A 16500-nucleotide genomic window follows, 5' to 3' on the forward strand; every position below is an offset into this window, starting at 1 on the left:
TAGGGTCATTCTTATGTCACTTCCTCTGTTCTAAGGTAGTTAGAACCTGGGCAGCTCCACCACTTCCCCCGTCACAGGGTTGGAAGGACACAGCCCTCCCCCCAACCCCCAGCTGAGCTTTCTCCTCTCCTCCCCACCCCTTCCTTCCCTGTTTTTAGTCCCCAAAGGACCGGCTAATCACCTCTGCCACACCACCCTCAGTATGATGCTAGACAGGTTCAGGAAGAGGGGGGCTCTGCTTCTGTTTTCTCTGCTGATGGGACTGAGGGTGATCTAAAGACTCCCCATTTCCTACGTGGAGTCTTGCAGGGGTGAGGTGAATGCTCAGGGCCAAAGGCTGACACTCACGGGGTTCGTTCTTTCAGTCTTGGGCCCCGATTCTGCTGACAGACATTTACTGATCTCCCAGTTTACTATCCCCCGTTCACAGACCCCATCCCTGATATGGCCACAGGATTAGTTCTAGTCTGAAAATTCAGGTCTGAGAACCAAGTTCCATTCTCTGGGGTTTACAATCTCCCCTTGTCTCCAACCAGCCCCATGCGACACCTTGACATAGGTGCTTCCGTATTCTGTTGGTCCCCTTTAACCTCTGGAGGCCAAGAACAGTCCACTGTTGTCATGCCCAGCACTGGCATAGTGACCAATATGTATCATTGTTCGAGCCACTTTGGCCCCTCTTCTCCTTTCTGGCTAGTGCATCCCCGTGGTGAGGGGAGGGGAGAGGGTGCACTCACTCAGCTGTGAACTCGTTGGTCCCCACAGGGATGCAGTAGACAAACTGCATGGCGCTCCACAGCCGGTGAAACTCAACACACTCATCCACGTGCATGACGCCATTGGTGGGTGGCGGGCCCCTCCAGATGGGGTCCTGCAGGTAGCTCCGAATTCGGGTCAGGATAACCTCGAACATGGACAGGCCACAGCAGAGCCGCTCCTTGGTCAGCAGGTCACCCTCCCGAGCGATGGCAATTTGCTGGGACAGGAAGCGTACGTAGGTTAACACTGCATCGTCCACATCTGAGAGCCCATCTGCCCCACTTCCACTAGAGAGTCCCAAACACTGGTGCCAGCCACATCTAGAACTTGTTCACTGGAACCGCTACTCTTCCCAGAGCAGGGGAACGAGCCTGAGAACTTGAGGGCATGGAAGTCTTATGGTCATTGCTACCCATGATCCCATCAACAGAAGACTGATTTTAAAACTTATCTGACCACATACTGGTCTCAGAGGCCAGTTGGGGCTGAAGAAATAGGGTCAGTGCAGGTACAAGGACACAAGCTCTGTCCTCCAGAACCCAAATTAGTAAGTCAGGCCTTGTAATCGAGGCACTGGAGAGGCCGGGATGGCTAACTAGGTACCCAGAAGTCAGAAGTGCCCCTATCAGCGTAACACTATTAGGGTGTGTGGCACACCAGGCTCCTGATGAGAGACAGCTCCGTCCAATTCTACGGGTAGATTATTCTAGTCACGGACGAGGACGCTGAGGCTCAGAGGTGCAGCCAAGGAGATGGATAAGGCTTGGATTCTGCTCAGCGAAGCTTAGTTCTACAAGTTAGATTATGAGGTAAATCCAGCAAGTTGGAGAAAATGACATTTACTACAACGCCTTCAAACACCAGCACAGCCCCCACAGAAGATGGCAGCACATGCGTGGGGTGTGCGTGTAGAAAACATTTTAGGGGGAGTCAAGTTAGTCATGGGTTGCAGATGGGCTGCGGGAAATGGGTGGGCTTTTCACCTTCGAAATAGTTCTGTGCCATGGAATGTGCTAGAAGGAACGTATGTTACTGTTTTAAAATAGGCCGCTGACTCCGGAGAATCATTTCCTCTAGTCTGCAACCCTTCTTTGACAATGGTGCATGGTCTCTATTAGTAACGCAAACAAGCGTCTCATCTGGTCTTGGCTACTGCATCTCCAGCAATCAGACAGGCAGACGGGCACATCAAACACACAACCGCCTCCCACATGGGTCTGTGCTGTGAGTGAAAACATCGAAGAGCGAAGGTGCCGAAAGCTTCCTCAGAACACGTATTACAGTCTAAGGTCAAAGTCGGGTCTTTCTGTCTGGGAACAAAGCTAAAGAAAGCTGGCTTTTGAGGCTGCAGACTCACAGGACACATATGGAATTAGCTCCCGGGGGGAGGAAGGGTTCTCAGGGGCCCATTCTGGAGGAGACAGGAAAGGACCACCAGACCTCCCCCTCAAAGCCCTGTTCCTTGGAGACCTTCCCCTCCCCCAACCACAGAGGGCAGCCTCTAAGTAAATCCAGGGAAGGAAAGAAATCAGGGAGCAGAGCTCATGATGAATGTGGGCCTTGAGTGTCGTTGCCATGACGGCTATAAAGTGAAGGAGGAAAATGAGTTAGGGAAGAGTTAGTGGATGTTTGAAACACCTTTGTCTCACGAGTCAGGAGGGCACCCCGATTCATGTAGGATCAATTTGATTGTGCAGCAGACAGTTCGCAACCCAGGAGACCCCTCGAGCTGCCATGGCTAGCCAGACAAAGCGCTCCTAAGATAGTATGAACTTGGTACTTGATTCTGGTCTTGAGTTTGCTCTGTTCTACCCAGCTCTCCGCATGTGAAGAACACGGCTCCTTGGGGGATGCTCAAAATGAAGGGCCTGTGTATGTTCTCATCAGCAAATCAAGGGACTTCTAGTATTCTAATTAATCTGCCGTCTGTCTGGTTATTCTGAATCAGGCAGCACCTGAGAATCCTGGTCTGAAAACACTGGCAAATGATTTTTATCAAATCTGTGGCTGGACTTTCAGTTCTCCATCCACCACAGCCAACAGAAGGGGCTTTGACCCTTTTCTCTGAGGAAGTATTTGCCCTTCCGTTTCTTTCTGTGAACCACAAAGGTAATATATGTTCACCGGGTAAAGTTTGGGGGAAAATTTAAATAACACATAAGAAAGGCAATATTCCACTTATCCCACTATACAGAGAGGAGCTTTCTTAAAATACAGATATATGAAGATCGTTCGCAGTTATGAATATGGATATATATGTACGTAAGATAGCAGAGCATCTCTTTTACATTTTCTCTTAGCATGTCTCTAATTTAAAAACTCATTTCCATATCACATTCAGTGCCATGGTTTTTAGATGGCTCTCCCAAAACAGCCTCTGGTAAACGTATTTAGTTCTCAACCCTCACAGGTTCCTTTAAACTTTTCATGAATCTCCACTGTGAGGGACAACTCTAAAGCAGTTGCCTGTGGACGGGACATTTTGTGAGCATCGTCTCCTGTTATGTATGCTGTTGGAGAAATCTCTAGTCTTGGTGGGAGTTGGAGAATGGAAATACTTTAAAAGGTTTTGCTAGCTGGATGGTGGCGAAGGGAGCCTTTAATCCCAGCACTTAGGAGGCAGATGCAGGGGGAAGTCTCTGTGTGTTGGAGGCCAGCCTGGTTTACAGGCTGTTCCAGGACAGCCAATGACACACTGGGAAACCCTGTCACAAAAAACTCCAAACCCCCCCACCCCAAAGTTTATTTTTGCTATGTGACAGTGACTGAGTCTCAAGGATACTGGCCAGACAACTTCCTAGGTGACGCCCATGCCTCGTACCCTGAGCTGTCAATGTGCTCCGAAGAAAAACGTCTTTATCAAACGGAGAGATGGGAAGCTGCCTTGGCCTTGGGGGGTCCCATTTCACGGACTGATGGCAACATGGAACTTTTCCCGTTTGTTGATATCTTTGCTATTTGAATGTGAGTCTATTTTTTGGTAAATCATTTTGTACGTACATGCCCCTGGATGTGTGTGCACGTGTGCTTTGCCTGTGCGTGTGCATGTGGAAGTCGGAGGTCAACTTTGGGTACCTGATCTTGTTGCCTATGTTTTAAGATAGGGTCTGTCACTGAACCTGGAGCTCACTGCATTGTTGAGACTGGCTGCCAGCCGGCCCCTGAGATGTCTGTCTGTCCCCTTCTCAATTGCTAGGGTGACGGATTTGTTACCACCACTGGTTTTTACAAGGGTGCTGGGGATCTGAACACAGGTCTTCATGTTTGCACGGAAAGACCTTCACCCAGTGAATGCTTACCCCAACCCTCACTTTCTACAGGCTAAAGAGGCCATCTAGTGCTCATCGCAAATGCAGCCACTTTGTGGTTTGTTCTAATGTATAAAGGATGGTGCTTAAAAGAGCTCCTGCCTACTTTCCATTCCACACAGTGGGGGTCTTTCCCAAGTGTGCGCCCCGCCCCCTTTCAAACTCCCATTCCATGAAATACCTGATTCTAAGCAGAGCTTCTCAGCATTCTTTTCTGTGGCCCTTTGCATCTTTAGGAATTCTGACTTATTCAGTAACAGGAAAGAGATGCAGACCTTACCACATTGTGTGTGTGTGTATGTGTGTGTGTGTGTGTGTGTGTGTGTGTGTGTGTGTGTGTAAATTCCCTAACCTTTCTGCAAACATCAATGTTTCCTCAGTAACATGCAAAAGGCTGAGCCCAGACAGAGAGCAGGTATGAACACCTACAGTGAGTACATGGGAAGGTAAGCAGCCTCGTAATGAGTTTTTACCAAGAGGAATATCAGCGGAGAGACCTTTCCTCCATGATCAGTGGCTTGACCCTCTGTCATGATTCATTTTCCGAGCTGTTAACAATATAACACATTTCAAAAGAGAAGATACAGATTTTTCTTTTTCTTTTTTTTTTTTTTTTTCCAGAGCTGAGGACCGAACCCAGGGCCTTGCGCTTGCTAGGCAAGTGCTCTACCACTGAGCTAAATCCCCAACCCAAGATACGGATTTTAAAAGGGCAGGCCAGCTGGGAGGTGAAACAGCTACCATCCCATTTCAGAGCTGGGAAAACAAAGGCAGCGAAGTAGAATGTCCCATGTGAGATTGTGTGACCTTCAGGGAAGAGCTGGGAATCATGGTGCTGACGGAAAACCAGGTCACCACAGTTTGCTCAGAAACAAGTGGTTAAGACCACACTGCCCAAACCTTCCCGGCTTTACCAGGACAGTTACCTCCGTCACTGACCCAGACACCATACAAGATCCAGCGGAAGAGAACATCTAGCTGGCCAGCTCCAGTGTTCACAATTTGCCAGCATTTATTTATTTATTTTGCCTATGGGTTGATGAGATTGAATTTATCGTTAAGTATGTGTGTGTGCGTTCGGCATGCGTGCACACATGTATGTCCGGTGCGTGTGTAGAGCTCAGAGCACAACCTGCATTGACTCATTCACTCCTCCCATCACGTGGGTCCTGGGACTCACGCAAGCCTGCTAGCCTTGGCAGCAAGTGTCTTTACCCACTGAGCCATCTCACTGGCCCCGAATTTACTTCTTAATTTAGTTGTCTTCTTCACACCTTACCTACACATATTAATGAGGAACAGTGTACCTCAATCGCACCCCTATAGTCTATCCCCCATTCCACTTTTCCACTCCCTAGTAACCCCTGACTATATTTTCAGGTTGAGCTGGGCTGTAGTGTTAAGACTATTCCTTGAGAAAAAGGCGACTTATCAAACTGGCATGCCCTCTCTTACTAAGGATCTTGTTAAATACTCAACAGGGGATGAATAGAAATTCCTATCAGTTGAAAGGAAATGGTGTTCGGCAGAACGGGGAAGGAATGCACAGCCATGAGCAGAAACACACTCCAGCCCCAGGCTCTCAAAACTGGATTCTTGTAGGATGACACCCTGAGAGCAGCAACAAGCCAGCATGACACCGGCTTGGGGGATTTCTCCCTAAAAGGAAATCCTCTTAGAGGATTTTCTCTGTTCAACCTCTGCTGCCCCAAAAGTGGGAGGACTCTTTACAATGTCTGAATTCCCTGCTGTGAGTCAAAGACCCAGACGCCTCCTATGGTTAGTCACTGTTTCAGTGGGGGCCTCTTGTAGGTGGCAACTTCTCAGTTTGACGTCTGTGCAGATGAGGCTTGGCCTTATGGAGAGGGGCTACCTCTTACCCTCTGCTGACAGTGTGGGTCCTTCTGTGAGAAGCCCAGTAAGGAACCTGAGTTCAAGGGTAGCTTTAACTCCTGAACTGGGACAGTAGTCACTGTGGCCAGCAATAAACACCTTGATCACCTCTAAATGTCCTGCACTGACTGCCTCATCCCCTGCTTGCCTTCAAATGGGAGGCTGCCTTAAATCAACTTGAAGGAAAGCAGCAGCGGACATTTTGGTGCCTCTCCCCCTATTTCTCTTCTGTTCTGCTTCCGGACAGAGCCTGAGAGTGCTCTGCGGGCAGGCATCCTCTCTTATCCAACTCAGTGTCCATAGTAACTGGGACCATTATTATTATTATTATTTTCAAGTTAGCTTTTACAGACTCAACATGAGCCCAGGCAAATTTGAAAATAATTGGAGCACTATAGAAAAATTCAAAACATCTTTGATTCTTCATCCCCCTACCCTGTTTCTATCTCCACCTTGCTTCAGAGGCTGCCGTCATAATGAACTGGCGTGCTGGCGAGTTTTATGTCAACGTGACACAAGCTAGTCATATAAGAGAGGGAACCTGCATAAGATTAATACCTCACAGACAACTAACCACATAACCACAGTGTCTCGTGATCTTGAGTTTCTTAAGATACCTAGATGTAAAGTGTTGACTCAGACAGTGTTACAGAATTTCTGGTACCTGGCAGGGCTCTGATGGATACTGCTTTAAGAAGACTTCCTTCCCTCTTTCTTAGCAGAACTCACAACCCCGGGGTAGAGAAGAGAACTCAAGCCTGAAAGGAAACCTCATCCCAGCTTGCCCCAGATTTATGATATTGGACACACTTTCCCTTCTATGTGACTTAGTTTCCCTGTCTGTAAAACAAGGAGGTTGGACCCCAAACTCTCCATTCTTGGGATGCTTTGGGTATGCGATGTAGGATTTGTACCTGAGGCGTCCCCAGTCGCTCTATCAGGGGGACCAGGTGAAGTGGGGCGTACTTGGCCTCGAGGCGTTTCATCCGGACTTCCAGACGCTCCCCCTCTGTGGACCAACAAAGGAACAGGAAGTGAGTGTGTGGTGGGGGTAGGGGGCTACTTCTCAGAGGACCTGACGCTGTCACTGTGTCCCTAAACCTGGAGAGCGTGTGCAGAACTTTCTCCTTGGTTCTGGAGACTGCGATGAGAGTTCATCCTGAGGGATTGGTATCTCCCACGAGCTTGGATCAATAACAGACTCATCCGTCTAGTGAAATGGTGCATTCCCTGTCACTCAGGAAGTTCGAGGCTAGATCGAGTGACACAGGAAGGCTAGCCTAGAAGAAACAAGGCTTGGATTGAGGAGGGGACAGGCAGATCTCAGGGGATGGCTGGCAGCCGGTTTCACCAATACAGCGAACTCCAGGTTCAGTGACAGACCCTATCTCAAAAAAACAGGCAAAGAGATCAGATAAAGGAACCCAATTAGAGAGCCACTCCCAATCCCTTAATGTTTTCACAGGCATCCAAAACACTATGCTCCTTCCTGGATGGCTGGGTTGATGGGGATTAGGAAGTGAGCAGAGGGAAGTGGGGGATGTGTGAGGACCTGAGTTGGAATCTCCAGGAACATATAAAAAGTTGGACCACGTAGTACACATCTGTAAACCCAGATTTCCTATGGTAAAGGAGGTGGAGACGGGAGACTTCCTAGAAGTTTTCAGGCCACCTAACCTGGCACACGTAATGGCAAACCACAAAGAGGCCCTGTCTCATACTGAAAGCTGAAGATGTCACTTGGGGTGTCCCCTGGCCTCCCATGGCACATGTGTGTCCATACTCACACCAATATTCTTGTAAAGCGAGCATTAATCAAATGTAAGAAGGCTGTCACTGCAGCTGGTGGTTTCTTACCTTTGATATAGACCCGAGGCAGAATGTTTTGGAAGGGTGCGGCATGGAGCAAATCACAGACTTCCTCTTGAGACTGCAGAGATTGGGGGGGGGGGGAGAGAAAATGATTGTCACATTAAATTAGAATTCACTCCTAAAATCTCGACCCCAGTTCTGCTGGCTCGAGTGCTCAAGTTCTGGGAATTCTTAACAGCAGTGGTAGCTTGCTGGTTTCTTCGAGTCTACTCATCATCACAATGAGGACAGGCTGTAGTGAGGACAGAGAAAGTCCATAGCCTCTTACGCCTAGCTCATGAGAGCCCAAACCATTTTTACCCATCACCATACAAGGATTTTGCTGAAGGATTAAGATGAATGAAGGTTAGAGGGCCTGGACAACGCTGAGGGCTACCTCACTCTGGTTGGCTGGTCATGAGGTCTACAGGAATAAAGAAGATAGCTGAGACACAGTGGAGGGTGGGGTAGGGGAAGCTGTCTCAGTTGGCAAGGTGCTGGACCTGAGCCCCAGCACGTATGTAAAAAGTCAAGCGTGGTAATCTGTGCATATAATCCCGGCACTGGCAAGGCAAAGTTAGATTCCTGGACATGTTGGCCAGCTAGCCTCGTACACCCAGTGAGCTACCTTATCTCAGAAATAAGGTGGACTGCTCTAGAGGAGTGATGTCTGAGGATCACTGGTGTGTGTGTGTGTGGGGGGCACATATGTACATGCACATGTGTGTGTATGTGTGTGTGTGTGTATTTTGGTGAATCCTGGTTATCCAGAATGGCTCTGAGCAAATGTCTGTGTCGCTGGATCAGTTTTCATCATAATAGATAACCAGCAAGAGAAGAGAACCTAGAACGTAGGTTTTGCTGAACACAGGTTACACACAAAAGGAAGCCTGTACCACAGGGATGGGAGGGTACAGTTGATTAGGGTTAAAGGGAAGACTTGACTAACAGACTTAGTTAAGGACCAGCCTCTGATTGCTGATTTCAGGACAAGGCGCATGAGGGTCGGGGGGCAGCTGAAGGCCCCCTCTACTGTGTGTCTCCCCCTCCTTTCTTTTGTGGGCACCACACGAGATGAGATCCAGGATGTAGTCAAACTTAACTCTTAGGAGTTATAAGAAGCAGAGGAAACTCAGGACTAGAGGGGCTCTTGGGCTGACTCTAACACCATCTGGATGGAGCCCTCCCATCCGGGGCATCTGGAAGAGCGGCAACGAGAGAGGAATCCTGAAATATCTTCAGGAAATTGGAGATCGAATCCCTTCCGAGTCCCTCTTTCGGCATCCCTGCAGGTGGCACTCCTGACTGTCCCTCGGATGGTGATTTTCCTCTCTGTTTATCGTTTGACTCCCATCTGTTGTTCTACGTCTCTTGACTCTTTCCTTGACTCTTACTATAACACTATCCTTCCTTAAGGGCCATGAGGAAGCATTTCTGTTTTTCATCTCACTCCCAGCAATCGCTTATGATTAAATGCCTTGCAGACGATAATTTATCAGTACTCACCTATGTAGGTAAATGCTTGCTACCCCACGTGAATAAATGAAGCCGTCTGTCCACGTGATAGTTATCCGAGCATGAGAAAACTGCCACCCATCCCTCCATTCACCCAACAGATATTTATAAAATACCAGGCACGGTTCTAGGCTAGGCGGACATGATGTCGAACAAGTTAGACTAGATCTGGGCTCTTGTGCCATTTAAATCCCTGTAAAGACTTGTGAACACAAAGAAAATGTCAGATAGTGATCGCTCAAGAGAGGGACCAAGAAGGAGGCAAGAACTAATTTGGGTCACTTAGAAAATTCCCTAGGGAGGAGTAAAAGCTGAACATAGGACAGACATGGAGGAAGGTAGCCACATAGACTCAGGTGAGCGCATTCCAGTGCGAAGGCCGTGGGCGGCCAACAAGCTGGAGTAGAGCCACAATGGGGCTCACAGTATACCCTGCATGACATCATGTGGGGCCCAATGGCATGGGCTGAGTGTAGATTGCGTTCTCCGTAGAGAGGAGATATTTAGCTTATTGCAAGCACACTTGACCCAGTCACCACAGTCAGTCACTCACAGTCTTTCTTTCTTATGAAACATTCTCTTGCCCTTAGGGGTGTTGCTAGAAGGCTGTCCACACCTGAATCATCACCTTCTACTCCGTTCCTGTGGATAGACGATCTTAGGAACAACCCGAGAGCTCAGAGAAAGGAAGAGATGGCTCTAGACGAACAACACAGTAGCTCAAGTTTATTTTACACAGGAAACTTTGACTCTCTGCAGGAGATGAAGCCCTCTCTGCCCAAAGCTTGCAAACTAGAGGCTCAGGGACTCTTGGATGTGGGTACCCTGCCTGCCTGCCTGATTTTTACTTTATAGTGCTGTTTGGCCATGGAGGTTGAGAAGGCGATCGAGGAGCGTCCTTCTGACAGAAAGCAGGAAGGTCCGGGAGGAGGAACTAAGTGTCCATTTGTATGAGGAGGTGGCTACACACCTTGTGTGGGAGAGACTTGCTTGCTGTTCATTAGCTGAGATCATTGCCACAGATACAAACAGCCAGTGGGCAGACAAAGGCCTGTGTGAAGGGCAGAACAAGCTTCCATTGTGGAGGCTGGGCTGACGGCTGGCTTCCCTCTCCTCTCATCAGTATCTCAAAGTATCTATCAGGAGCCTAGCAGGCCGCTCCCCACTGGACAAGGTCCTTTCCTGGCCTGTGAATTCCACCCAACACTGGTCTTAACACATGTCCCTGGCTCTGTGTCCACCACGGAAGCTTTTTCTCTTCTCCAGCATGCTCTTGAACCCACCTCTCTCCTCAGTTCAGGGAGTTCCCTTTTTCTAGCTTTCAATTCCAACACCACCCCCTGAAGGATACTTCTCGAAGGCCCTTGATCCCCTTACCCACTGTGGCATTAAGTGTCCTTTAAGAATCATATTTGTGGGGTTGGGGATTTAGCTCAGCGCAAGGCCCTGGGTTCAGTCCCCCGCTCCGAAAAAAAGAAAAAAAAATCATGTTTGTTCCCCTTTCCAAATTTGAGCTCAGTCTGTGTTTTATACAGCACATGGTGATTGAATACGTACCTCTCACTGTAATCCAACCTCCCTAAAGTACAGACAACCTTCCTGTACAGGTTGGTCTGCCTTTTTTGCTACCCCACCAAAACAGGAGCACAGTGTTGGTTATATAACACGTGATCACTAATCACACAATAAAAGCTGAATGTTGGGGGCTGGGATGTAGTTTAGGTGATGGCGGGCTTGTCTCCAACCTAGTGAGTGGGAGGTGGAGGCAGGAGGATCAGGAGTTGAAGGCCCTCCCTGGCTACATGCCAATGTGGACTGCAGGAAACCCTGTCTTCACTTTTTTTTTTTTTAAGTTAGGTGTGTAGGCATGTGAGGGATAAGAGACACATTCGAATCTCTCTCGAGTTTGGGAGTTTGGGTCTTCCTATGCAAGCCTGGAAGTTTCTCTCCATGACTGATGGAAATAAGTTCTTTTCAACCTGAACTATGAAATATTTTTAACAAATGCCTCATTTAGTAAATTTTCAGGTTTTTTTTCTACCCTGTATGTATATAATAACTATATTTTCTTCATCAACCGCGTGTAACTCTGAAAACTAAATTTACAGGAAAAGACAACGGAAACAACTAACGTGGAATTTTAAAATCAAAAGCCTCCGGTATCTGTGAGCAGCCGACAGCCAGGAGTGCTGTTCGCGTAGGTGTGCTGATAACAGCATTTGGTTTTGTTTTAGGCCACACGCGGGGCACGTCACAGACACAGAACAAAAATATAAATATTATTAAAAAAAAAAAAACCCACTGCTGTGATAACACAAGGGCACAGGCCTCAGGAGTGGGAGGTGGTGACACTTGTTGCTGTTTCATAAGTGTGACTGTGCAACTGTTATGAATCATAATACAAATATATGTTTCAGGCAGCCCCTGTGAAGGGGTCTTTTGACCCCCAAAGGGCCCATGGTCTGAGAACCACTGCTCTAGGAGCTTCCAAGCCCCTCCAGTATCTGCCATATATATATATTTTTTTTTCCAAGACTAGAAAACTGCTCCATTTATTCAGGTCTCACACTAAGCTGCAGAATGAACTCACCAGCCGTAGTCCGTGCTTCCGACGCAAGGCTAATCAATGACCCTGCGAACACTGACTAGGGACCATTGTATGTCTTGTACAGAGGTTCAATACCATCCAGGAGATGAAAAATACAGTACCACACACTGAGCGCTAGGACGGAGTCTGGGCAGAGGGGATTTAAGCCTTTCACCCACTCAGCAGTAGGACAGAGTATGCTCCAGGCTCTGCAGGGTGCTGGAGGAGTAGTGAGTGGGGCAGACCTGACACACGGTCCTTCTAAGAACAGAGGAGGACACAAGCCAAGTGGGAATTCTGTACGTGCGTCAGTTGGGGTGCATATAAGGGCATAGCAATCTGCAGCCATGTTACTGTGGCCACTGAGGTCAGGACAGTTCAAACCAGTAGTGAATCACAGAATTTAGTCACTGTGCTAGCAGGTTCCTGGAGGAGATGCATGCGTGTTATGGTGACGGTGACATGAAGCCAGTGACTCTCAAGGACAGTAGGATCTGGCCCTGCGCTGACGCAGACCTGTAGAGAATGAGCCTCAGTTTATCTAGCCATCTTCACCTGCAGACGTAGCCATGTGGCTAGACCTCGGAGCAGAGGGAGGCGATGGGAGGGCTGGTGGAGGGCCTGTGGGTCAGGGCTGAGTTTGAATTTTCAGTACGATGAAGTTTTAAGGCAGAGCAATACAACTGAACTGGACTTGTTTAAAGATTCTTTTGATGTTCCCTGGAGAAACTGGCTGTGTCGTTTTGTGGCCTACCACTCTACCTACCCACCACCCAAATCAACCACCACCGCCTTCTCATTCTTTCCTGTGTCTCAGGTAGTTAAGGCTGGCCTTGAACTCAATACCTAACCAAAGATACCCTTGAACTCTGAATTCTTTTGCTGCAGCTCTCCAGGTGCTGGGGTGACAGGTGTGTGCTGCTACACCTGGCTCCATAAAGCTTCCTTTTAGCATGCTCCTGCCTCAGCTCTGCCATGAAAAAGGCGTGGCCGTCAGAGGAGTTATGTGTAAGTATTTCCCCATATTGAGCACAATGAGAAAGGATTTGGTTTGTTTGTTTGTCTGTTTGTTTTCCCATAAAAGTCCCCAAAATGGAAGGCAAGTCATCTAGCTGTGACCTGGAACTCCCTGTAGGTCCCAGATGGCCTCTTTCTAATCTGGATTGAACAACTCTGCAGTCCGTTAGGATTTTCTTGCTCTTGACTTACACTTTTTCTTACACTTTTCTTACACTTCCTGGTAAAGAATCAGATAGCTAGGGCAGAGTTCAGTATTAGCAGAGGCTTGAGTTTTACAAACGAGACAGAAGTGGCTCAGAGGTACATGCTACCAAAGAGAACCTCCCATGTAATGGAGGTGGCTGGAAGAAACACAAGTTTTCATCACTTCCGCCTGTGTCTTCCTGCTGTGTTTTAATTGATATAACCACCCACGGCCTCTTTTCCTGACTTTTTTGATTCCTGGTTGGTTTTTCTTTCCCCTCCTCCATTGCTGCAGGATGACTAGCCTTAGACCTTCCCTGGAAAGTCAGGGATAGTCTGTCACCGTGCTTGTCACTGTTCTGAATCACAGACGAAAGCCAGGCCCCACTGCTGTGCAAATTACCTTCAACACCAAGCACCGAGATCAGCTAAGGGTAAAGACTTCTCACCAGCACAGGAAGTGTCATCAAAGTCTCATCTGTTCATAAAATATTTTTATAGCTTTTGAACCATGATGAATTAAAAAGTTCTTTTGTGTGCATGTGTGCTTGTGTATGTGACAGTGCATATGTAGAGGTCAGAGTGCAATCATGTGTGTGTGTGTGTGTGTGTGTGTGTGTTCATGTGATGATGGTGCATGTGCAGAGGTCAGAATATAATCGTGTGTATGTAAGAGTGTGTGTGAGTGTGTGTGTGTTCATGTATATGAGGGTGCAGGTATGGTGCCTTAGATGTTGGTCCTCACTTTCTAGCCTTAGACCCTGGTTCTTACTGAATGCTGTGCACTCCAGGCTGGCCAGTCCTGTGACTTTCTGGGGATCCTGCCGTCTCCACCTCCCATCTTGTCAAAGGACCATCGATCGGTGTTACTGATGTGTGCTTCTGGGGATCTGAACTCAGGTCTTCATAGTTGTCCCACTTCTACCTTACCCTCGGACCCACCTCCCCAGTCCTCAGGATGAGTTTTCTAAAGCGAGAAACTACAAAGAGAAATGCTTAAGCCAGGACGGGTGCCAAAGCCAGTAATGCAGAGTGGGGAAGGCGTGAGGGGAGTCTGAGGCCCGCCCTGCGTATACAGGAAGACGCCCGTCTCAGAAGAGAAAGCATCGGTGTCGCCTCAGCTGGGGACCGGGGCGTGATCATTCTACTTCTCCAGAAGGTGCTCAGGGTGTCACTGAGGAGTAGAATTGCTCTTGGTGACCACCTGCACAGACCCAGTGTCACAGCACTGTGCATCGCTCCTGCGACGCCCGCTAACACACTGGTGAGGGAGGCCTAGAGAGCTAACAGGGCCCAGGCCTCCTGTACAACTATTTGTTGTCAGCAGAATTAAGTAAAAGTGAACAGGCGTTTGGTGTCAGGATCCCAAACTGATTTATTGTAAGGAACCCACATCAAAAGTCTTCAAAGCATCCGAAGGTTAATTTTGCGCGGTTTTCTGCTTTAATGTTTTCTTTCCCTATTATACTTCATTTAAAATCGAGGGGCCGGAAGGACTTCCATCAAACGCCAAAACCCAGGATGTTGGCAATTTGCTGAGCCTTTGAGGCCGAGGACATGGCTTCTCTTGGCTAAAGGGAATTACCAAGATTCGCCGTGCTTACATTGAAAAAGTCCATGTGATTGTAATGAGGTCAGATTTATGTGGAAAACGGCATTTGACTCTATTAAGCTCTCCTCTTGGGTTAAAAAAAAATGACCATTTTTCAGCTGACTTCCCAGAGAGAATCATGAGGCCAATCTCAAAAGAGTGTTTTCTTAAGCAACATCTGGCTTCGAGTCTTAAGGCAATAAAAAGGCAAATTCCATTCATGTATTAGGTGGCTGTCTCTGTCGAGGATGCCTGAAGAACTGACTTACAAATGAAGCAAAGCGCCTCCCGCTACCCCCATCTGGACTCTGGCTTTCTGGTATGAAGGGGGCTCGGGGCCAGGCCTAGCCAGCAAGCAAGAGCTCTAAACATTCCCTTATATGGGCACATATGTTGTTAGTGTGTTTCCTGTGGAACAGGCCAGAAATCAGGCTTCCCACACCCACCACGACCCTCTGCATGGAAAGTATGAACAGTGGTTTGCCTCCTCATCTGGGTCTCTCTTGGCGGATAAAAGTCCACCCAGGACTCACCGTGTTCTTCCTGCTGCACGGGCTTCTGGGTCCCAGCAGCTCTCTGCAGTGCAAACCTGCATTTTGTGTGTCTCCTTGCCAGGGTAGGTTGCAAAGTGCAGGGCAGGCTGTTTTCTCCCCCTCCACCTCTTCTGAGTAATGGCATAGGTGACTCTCGCCTCTTACCCTCCCCCCATACGCTCGGCTGTCAAGGGAATAATAGAATTATCATCCTGGTTCAGATTTATATCTGATCAACAGAGAAAGACCTGTAGTCAAGACACTGTGGCCCGCAAAGCAACGTTCCCTTTGCTAACAGCAGCAGCATTTTCCCTCCTGACAACCTGCGGGGTGAAGTCTTCAATCGGAGCCAGCCCGTGTCGAGACACCAGCCCTCCGGATAATATCCATTTAAGTGTGCAAACATTTCCTTTTTTTTTTTTTTTTGGTTCTTTTTTTCGGAGCTTGGGACCGAACCCAGGGCCTTGCGCTTCCTAGGTAAGCGCTCTACCACTGAGCTAAATCCCCAGCCCCCAAACATTTCCTTTTAAGGGAGACATAACTGTTTGCTGCGATGCCCTGAAGGATGGAGGGTGTAAAGTAGAAGGTGGAAACCCTCTTCCCTCTCATTGCTGTCTCCACCACCCTCACAGATGCCATCCACCTTCTGCGCTTGGCTCAGCAGACTTTTAAAGCTAACACAACGACCAGTTTTATAGGAGAAAGGCTGGCATACAAGCCTCTGGAAAAATATCCTTCAGGAAGTGAGCAGTGGCTATCTTAACACAACAGTGTGATCCTTGTTCAGTTTCTGCTTATCTGCGTTTCTCCGACTGGGGATTGACTTCAGTCGCCAGAGGAGGTAAAACAGAGAGGAATGAGAATGTGCAGAAGCAGGAGGTCACCCGTGGGGCTGGCTCACTCAGCTGCAGGATGCAAAGCCTTTAGCCACCCAGCCTTAACTAGCTCCTTAACCAGTACCTTAACCAGCTCCTTAACCAGTTTAACTAGTTCCTTAACCAGCTTAACCAGCTTGGCTGTGCACATGTCCTTGTCCCTCAGTGGGTGACTTCTGCACTCTGAACCACACCTGGCTCCCGGCCCATCTCCTGGGCTAGCTATAATCCTGGGGACATTGGCACCCTCAGAACCATGTTTTATCAAAAGGCATCTGTTCAAAAGGTCTGATCACAGCGAGAGACACTGTTAACGGTTCACAAAGATGTGAGGAAATCAAAGCTTCCTAAAGTGGCTGAGTGAGAATAAAAATTAACCAGTCTG

General features: G+C 48.2%; 1 protein-coding gene and 1 long non-coding RNA gene across 2 annotated transcripts in view; one reads left to right on the forward strand and one right to left on the reverse strand.

Moving 5' to 3' along the window:
• The window catches only part of Cyfip2 (cytoplasmic FMR1 interacting protein 2), a 119788-nt gene that overhangs the window by 5848 nt on the left and 97440 nt on the right, over positions 1-16500 (reverse strand). Inside the window, 3 exon segments of the mRNA NM_001106996.1 lie at positions 738-976; positions 6875-6969; positions 7818-7890. Of these exon segments, the coding sequence (NP_001100466.1) occupies positions 738-976; positions 6875-6969; positions 7818-7890 (407 nt within the window).
• LOC134480683 (uncharacterized) overlaps positions 976-16500 on the forward strand; it is a 19936-nt gene continuing 4411 nt past the window's right edge. Inside the window, exons 1-2 of the long non-coding RNA XR_010055338.1 lie at positions 976-2009; positions 2576-16500. The exon at positions 2576-16500 is cut by the window's right edge and continues 4411 nt beyond it. This is a non-coding gene — a long non-coding RNA (uncharacterized LOC134480683). The remainder of the gene's footprint in view (positions 2010-2575) is intronic.

Source organism: Rattus norvegicus, chromosome 10, assembly GCF_036323735.1.
Source record: "Rattus norvegicus strain BN/NHsdMcwi chromosome 10, GRCr8, whole genome shotgun sequence".
Taxonomy (NCBI): Eukaryota; Metazoa; Chordata; class Mammalia; order Rodentia; family Muridae; genus Rattus; species Rattus norvegicus.